Genomic DNA, 7749 nt, shown 5'->3' with positions numbered 1-7749 from the left:
GAATCTCCTCCATTTGGGTCGCTCCCTTGATAAAGTTTCTGCAATTTATCGTCGGCTCAGTTAACAGTTAACATAAACATCAAGAAATTAAAATACAATCATCCTCGTGTTATTTTGTCACAAACTTTGCAGGAGGAAAAAAAAAAAAACCTTTTTACACAGTTGATAACAAACGGGAATGAACTGGAGAAAATTTTCAAAATACAATCAAAAGTTATGTCTAATCCAATCCTGCAAGCAATGAAATCTTTGATATACAGAAAATGCTACCATCATACTAAATCCTAATCTCATTTTACGCACAGTGTACTCATTCATCTCTCGAGGAATCCTAAGCCACAGAGAGAATTTCAGCTTTTTCGCTTATTCTTCTTCCTTCACTGTTTTGATCTCTGAGTTTGATCCTTCTGGGCAGGTTCCAACAACCCTGCAACTTCACGACTTTGACCTAATTGCTGGTAAAACTGAGCCATGGTTTCCGATGATAAGACCCCAATATTACCATCCTGTGACAAACCCAGTTCTAAACCTGGATCTTGCTGCTCTGCTGCTGCTATTCCATGAAACCTGATGAGTTTATTCGACCAAATTCAAACCCAGAACTTGAACTCAAATAACCACAGTTTTGTACAATCCCCGGACTGATTCCCGCTATAGCTTGCCAAAACTCCATTAATGACTGGTCCTGTTCTTCCCAAATTCCCATTAACTTTCGCCCAGCTTGGCCCTAAAGATTCCACCTTTGCATGCAAACCACTTGAAACAGAGCTTCTCCGGTCAGAAACAGATGACCCTGCTTTTGATAAATCGGAAGCCGGGATTGTGCCGCTACCAGTGGCGGCGACGATGGAGGGCTCGGCTTGTTGAAGAAGCCACTGAATCGTCTCGCCGTCGGACTTGTGACCCAGTTCTCTGGTTAACTGAAAAACCCTAGCGGCGCAAAGAGCAGGCATCCTTATTCTTTTTCCTCTGCCATTAACCTTTCTGGGAGCTTTCTGTCACTGATCCTAACTGTTTCTGATCGTCGTCTTGGTTTGCGATCATAATCTGGAAATCCTTGACTTCTACTGCTTTGGGATCTGTCATTTTTTCCCGTACTACTTCAGAGAAGGCCCTGTTTGTTCGTTTGTTTGTGCTGATGATGACGACGGAGTTATAATGGAGGCTCCTTGATTGATTGAAGAAGGGTGTTCTCAAAACACCTGGACTGGAAGGAATGACCTTTTTCTTTTTTTTATTTACTTTTTTCCCCACTGCTTTCTGCCAACAGAATAGCTTCACGTGCCAAACAACTAAATTTAAAATAATTAAAGTACACCCCATTTGATTCTGAGAAAAATTTCGATTAAGGACCACAAATGGAAATTAATCTCAAATAGGCCTCAAAAAAATCTGAATTTCAGTTAAAGATTCTGAAATTTCACTAAAGGACCTGAAGGCAAACTGAAATTAATTTTAGAGGTAAAAGACATTTTACTCCTCACTTGTAACCTGAAGCTCTTTACCCCCCTCTCTCTTAAATTTGTCGAAACTCAAGCTCTTCTTTCTCTTACTGTCTGAAAAAATACTATTGGGTTGAAAGAGATCATTCGCCATTGTTGTTGTTCAAGTAAGGAGAGCGTCCACGTCAGTGATGTTCTGGTAACAAGAACCTTGCTGTCACCATAGATTCTCTCTCTCTCCCTCTCTCTCTCTCTCTGTACGAGTTTTCATAACACTAAATCACCATTTTCCTGGAGAAGTAAAATTTGCAAATTTATAACAAAACTCATGACAAGAACAAAAATGTTAAACTCATGACAGAAACAGAAATGCTTACTTTCAACACTCACTGGTCTGAATCTAAAATCAACCCACTTTATAATATTATCTCAAATCTCATTAGTTCATAACTTCATAACAACCCAAATCAAACTGATGAAATCTGCAATAGAAGAAATAGAGAAGGATTTTGCAGTATTATATGCAGAAATTTTTTAATGCAAATGCAGTGAAAGAGGTCGCGTACATAGAGAGAGAGAGAGAGAGAGAGAGGGAGAAACTATGGTGACAGCAAGGCTCTTACAGTGAGAGAAAGAAAAGCTTGAGTTTTGACAAATTTAAGAGAGAAAGAGGGTAAAGAGCTTCAAGTTACAAGTGAGGGATAAAATGTCTTTTACTCTCTAAAATTAATTTCAGTTTGCTTCTTGGGTTCTTCAGTGAGATTTCAAAATCCTTAACTGAAATTTCAAATTTTTTTGGGAGCTATTTGAGATTAATTCCCATCCGCTATCCTTAATTAAAATTTTTAATTGATTCTGCTCGTGCTCTGCCCTCTAGTCAAATGCGGGAAAAAGGAGGAGACAAACATTTTTACAGCTATGTGACGGGTTCGGTCAGATATTACCTTACAAGAAGCTGGTTCGAGGGTATTCTTTCTCTTTTGCCCTTAAATTTGTGTGAGTGATATATATAATTAATTTTAGGAAAAGTGATGAAAAAACCATAAAAATTACAAAATCTCAAATCAGATATTTTTCTAAAAATATATTATTATTTACAAATTAAATATTATCAAAACCTATTAAAACGTGCTAACAAATCTTGATTTTGATATACAATTTAGTAATTTCTAAGCTTTTTTGAAGGAATTCAGGCATACCTGAAGTATAAGATAGTCTTAGATAGCCACGCGGAGGTCCGGTTACTGTAGGAACTCGGATCTGGATACACAGCAAATGCACCGGGAGACAAAGTTCTGAGAGTGGAGGGAGGAGTCTGGAGGAACCAAAAAACGAAAGAGATACACACGCACAAACTGATCACTATTGGATTAGTTATGTAACTCCCCGTTTGAAAAAAAACTGCCTCCTCTGTCCAACCGTTCCCTCCCTTTTGCAAATTACATAAAAAGGCCAATATTACAATTAGAGACCCATAAGTTTTGCTATTCACACCAGAGCCCCAAATGGCAATGGGCTTGGGTCCAATCCATCAAGAGTGGACTGGCCCATTTTTCTACATTTCCCACTCACACTTAGTGGATTAGATGTCGCGGGTCTAGCTTCTTTATCTCCCCTTCAACTTCATACTCGGTGCTTTGCAGTGACTGCGTGGGCATGACGTCTTCATTTAGGTGCCTGTACTATGAATCCCTTTTAAAGGATCAGTACAAGTCACCCTCTCCTTCGTGTAGCTTGAATTTTAAAATTATGCCTCAGATGTCCCAGATTTACTTATATACACTTTTTCACGGTAGATCTAATCCCTCTTGAGTCGATAGTTGACTCAGATTACCTTTCTGGTATGTCTAGTGTTCACACTTATGACCACAGAATGTCATAAGGGACATGTCACAGACACTAGCATAGGTGTGTATATCATAGTCAATCTTCCTTTCGCCCAAATATCACTTTGATATGAATCAATCGCTTTCTTAGCATACTACCTTAGATCCCATCAATCATGACCATAGGACATATGCCAAAGTAGCAGTCACTGAAACATATCTTCGTTATATTGTTAAAGTCAAAGGACACTAACAGGGGGATAATTCCTCCCTGGGACTCACACAGCAATGAAGCAGGGATCTTTCACTTGCTTTCCTTTTGCGGTTCTCCCAGCACATGTGGTATGGAACACATGCTACGATGTTACTCTTTTACTATAAGCGCGTATGTCGTTTTGGACTTATCATTAACACCGTACAGACTTAAGTCTAGACACATTCAGTATCTAAACCCAAATTCTTCAACTCTACTCATTGTTATGACGTCGACGTTGAAGAGTTTGTTATCTGGCTATAGGTATTATGGAAGTGGGATTCCAAACTTCGATCCAACTTTATCAACGTGGATCTCATCTTGACTTGCTACACTTTAGTCAAGGCGACATAAAGTTTGTGTTTCTTTCCTACCATATCAGCATTCTTTTGCTGCTTTACTGGTGAACACAAATGTCTCATCTTTGCTCACTCCACTTGAGTGTCAAAGGCGGTTGCCCGTGTGAGAGAGCCAACCTTTCTTAACCTGTACGACATACTAGGCATTGTATACTTTCAAATAAACACATAAAGTGATAATAGAAAAACATAATTTCATTAATGAGGTTTACAAATTACACTTTATGTATGCCAAGGGCTTGCACATGTTCTTTAAAAACTTTTTTGCCTATTGGCTTTATCAGAGGATCTGCTACCATACATTTGGTTGAAATGTATTGTATAGTAACAATCTTTTGTGCTATATAATCTCTAACAAAATTATACTTGATGTCAATGTGCTTGGTTTTGCTGTGATACTTAGGATCTTTAGTATAGGCTATGGCTGCAGTATTGTCACAGTATACCATCACCGGATTGGTACTCTTGTTTCCAAATCCAAGATGTTCTATAAATCTTTTCAGCCATAAAGCCTCTTGCACTGCTGCGGTGCATGCCACAAACTCAGCTTCCATTGAATGTAAGACAATGCACGTTTGCTTCTTGCTACTCCAACATATGGCGCCATTGTTGAGCAAGAAGGTATAACCTGAAGTTGACCTTTGTTCTTCTTCATCTCCACCTACATCAACATCGGAGTACCCAACAAGGCACAGGTCGCTTCCTTTGTAGCACAATGCATAATTAGAAGTGCCTTTCAAGTATCTCAAGATCCTCTTCACTGCTTTCCAATGCTTTTCACCGGGGTTAGACTGGAATCTGCTTACCAGTCCCACTGCATAATAGATGTCTGGTCTTGTACACATCATTGCGTACATCAGACTACCAACAGCACTGGCATATGGAACTCTTTCCATCTTCTTTTTGTCAGACTCGGTTTTGGGACACATGTCAGAACTCAAAGCCACTCCAGTAGCAACAGGTGTACTCATGGGATTGCAGTCTTTCATGTTAAATCGCTCAAGAATCTTGTTGATATAATTCTCTTGTGAAAGAGAGAGTATTCGTTTTGAGCGATTTCTTTGGATCTTAACTCCAAGTATATACTCTGCTTCACCCATATCTTTCATTTCAAAATTCGATGAAAGCCATTCTTTAATAGCCACCACCGAATCTAGACTATTTCCGGCTAATAGTATATCGTCTACATATAAGGATAATATGACAAAATTACCCTCAAATCGCTTAATGTAGACGCAGTGGTCTTCCTCTATCATTTGGAAGTCATATGAGGTTATTGCTTTGTGAAACCTCAAATACCACTGTCTGGATGATTGTTTCAATCCATAAATGGACCTTTTGAGTTTACAAACTTTGTTCTCTTTTTCTTTTTCAATGAAACCTAATGGTTGTTCCATATAGATTTCTTCATCCAGATCACCATTCAGAAATGCGATTTTTACATCCATCTGATGTAATTCTAGGTCTAAACTGTTTACTATTTCCAAAATAAGTCTAATAGAATTGAAACGCACAACAGGTGAGAACGTATCTTCATAATCTATGCCTTCCTGTTGTGTGTACCCATTTGCCACTAATCGAGCCTTGTATTTGTCAATTAATCCATCCACTTTTCTTTTAATTTTGAGAACCCACTTTATTCCCAATGGCTTTACGCCCTTTTGGAAGATCAACTAACACCCAAACTTGGTTCTTTTTCATTGAGTCCATTTCTTCTTCCATAGCTTTCATCCATTCATCTTTTGCAGGACCTGACAAGGCTTCTCGTACAGAAAGGGGCTCATCATCCCCTTCTGGAGTAACTAAGAGAGATTCGCTTTCTATTTGAAAGCGTCTTTTGGGAACACTTTCCCTGTTACTCTTTTTGACAGGAGCTATTTGCTTATCTTTCTTTCTTTGTTCAGGTCTTGGTGTTGACCTTTCTTGGCTCCCACTCAGATTGACACACCTAGATGATTCTGGTTTGTCAATTTGTTCTGCACTATCTTGTTCCTGTGTCTCATAAAGAGAAACAGTACGGTCAATATCTCCTCTATTAGGAAATTCAGTCTCAATGAATGTTACATCCCTTGATTCTATTTCAGTCACCGTTCCATCTTCGTTTTCACCTATGAAAACGTATCCCTTTGATTGTTCAGAGTACCTTATGAAGATACATTTCTTTCCACGGGGACCCAACTTCCCATGCTTATGAGAAGCGTCATGGATATACGCCACTGACCCCCAGCGTCTTAAGATGCTTAGATCTTGTTTGCGTTTTGTCCATAACTCGTAGGGTGTGGAAGCGACTGATTTTGAGGGTACACGGTTAAGTATGAAGGTCGCCGTTAACAAAGCATCACCCCAATACGAAATTGGCAGGTTTGCTTGAGCCATCATTGACCTAACCATGTCTAGAAGAGTTCTGTTTCTTCTTTCAGCAACTCCATTTTGTTGTGGAGTGCCAGGGATAGTCAATTGTCTGATTATCCGTTTTTCTTCACAGAGCTATTTGAATTGATCAGATAAATATTCATGACTTCGATCAGTTCGTAATGCTTTAATCTTACCGTCCATTTGATTCTCTACCTCATTTATGTATTGTCTAAAGCACTCAAGAGCTTCAGACTTATGCGAGATCAAATAGACATGACCATATCATGAAAAATTATCAATAAAGGTAATAAAATACCAAGCTCCGTGTCTCGCCCTCATACTCATTGGACTGCAAATATCAGAATGGATTAATTGTAATGGATTTTCAACTCTTTTTCCCTTACCGAAAGGCTTTCTTGTTGCCTTACCAGCTAGACAGTTCTCACATAGTGACATTTCCATATTGGGAATGGCACCTAACAATCCTTCTTTTGCTAGTTTAATCATTCTATTTTGATTAATGTGTCCTAGTCTAGCATGCTAGGTGTTTATGTCAACATTATTCGAAGAAACAGCAAAACATTCATTACTATTGAAATCACCAACAATATCCAAAATAAAGAACTTCTTAAACAAGAAAGCTGAACCATAAAGAACAGAGTTGCTAAAAATGTCTGCAACTTTACCATGAAAGTTTACATTAAACCCAAATTCTAACAGACACAATACAGAAACCAAGTTTCGCCGGATGTCGGGAGCGTAAAGTACATCATGGAGTATCAAGGTCTTCCCACCACGCAAAGTAAATTTGCAGGTGCCCAAACCTTTAACCTCGATTCTCGCGTTATTTCTAACGTAAAGCCACTTGCTTTAATACGGCAACCGACGGTACTTGATAAAGGATCCTCGATCCCTGGTTACATGGTCTGTGGAGCCTAAGTCTATAATCGAAGAAGAAGAAATAGGTTCTATTAGAAAAATAGTACTAGAAACATATGAAACATGTGAATTCACATAATTCACTAATACCTTTTTGCTCTCAGCCTGTTTTGAACAGTCACGTGCGAAATGGCCTATTCTCTGGCAGGCGAAGCATTTGACCTTCTTCAGGTCTAGCTTCTTCTTCCCACCTTTCTTTCCCTTCTTCTTGAATTGCTTCTTTCCCTTTTTGGGTTGAGGACCACCCTTCTTCCCTTTCTTTTGAAATTTCTTGCCCTTCTTGGAATCGGGCCTTGATTGGGAAGTACCGACATCCTCAGTATAATAAGCTTGTCCAGAGGTCTTGTAAGCCTCTAAACGTTCATCCTCCAGCTCCAAGTGTTTGGCTACATCATTAAAAGTAACGATGTTTTCATTATGGGTTTGTTTGACTTTCATGTGCTCCCAGCTAGCAGGAAGCAATCTGATAACAGCCTGCACTTGCTGTTCATCAGACAGGACATGGCCTGCTTCCTTAAGTTCTCTGATCATGTTGGCCATCTCTCTTAGATGTTGTTTCATAGGATTGTTTGGCT

At 39.1% G+C, this 7749-nt stretch overlaps 1 protein-coding gene across 1 annotated transcript; it reads right to left on the bottom strand.

Moving 5' to 3' along the window:
* Positions 1–377: 377 nt before the first annotated feature.
* On the bottom strand, positions 378–953 carry LOC114754055 (transcription factor TCP20). Its single transcript, XM_028942790.1, has 2 exons — positions 643–953; positions 378–567 (listed from the first exon to the last, which is right to left on the bottom strand). The coding sequence occupies exons 1-2, from the start codon at positions 951–953 to the stop codon at positions 378–380; spliced, it is 501 nt and encodes a 166-aa protein (XP_028798623.1).
* Between the last annotated feature and the right edge of the window lie 6796 nt (positions 954–7749).

Source organism: Neltuma alba, unplaced genomic scaffold, assembly GCF_004799145.2.
Source record: "Neltuma alba isolate B1F8T4 unplaced genomic scaffold, ASM479914v2 tig00010056_pilon, whole genome shotgun sequence".
Taxonomy (NCBI): domain Eukaryota; kingdom Viridiplantae; phylum Streptophyta; class Magnoliopsida; order Fabales; family Fabaceae; genus Neltuma; species Neltuma alba.
This window is presented reverse-complemented; position numbering and strand designations above follow the sequence as displayed.

Coding starts and splice junctions, on each gene's coding strand:
- LOC114754055 (XM_028942790.1), bottom strand. CDS start 953: ATGCCTGCTCTTTGCGCCGCTAGGGTTTTTCAGTTAACCAGAGAACTG. Junction 568..642: donor GCAAGCTATAGCGGGAATCA/GTCCGGGGATTG, acceptor TAAACTCATCAG/GTTTCATGGAATAGCAGCAG.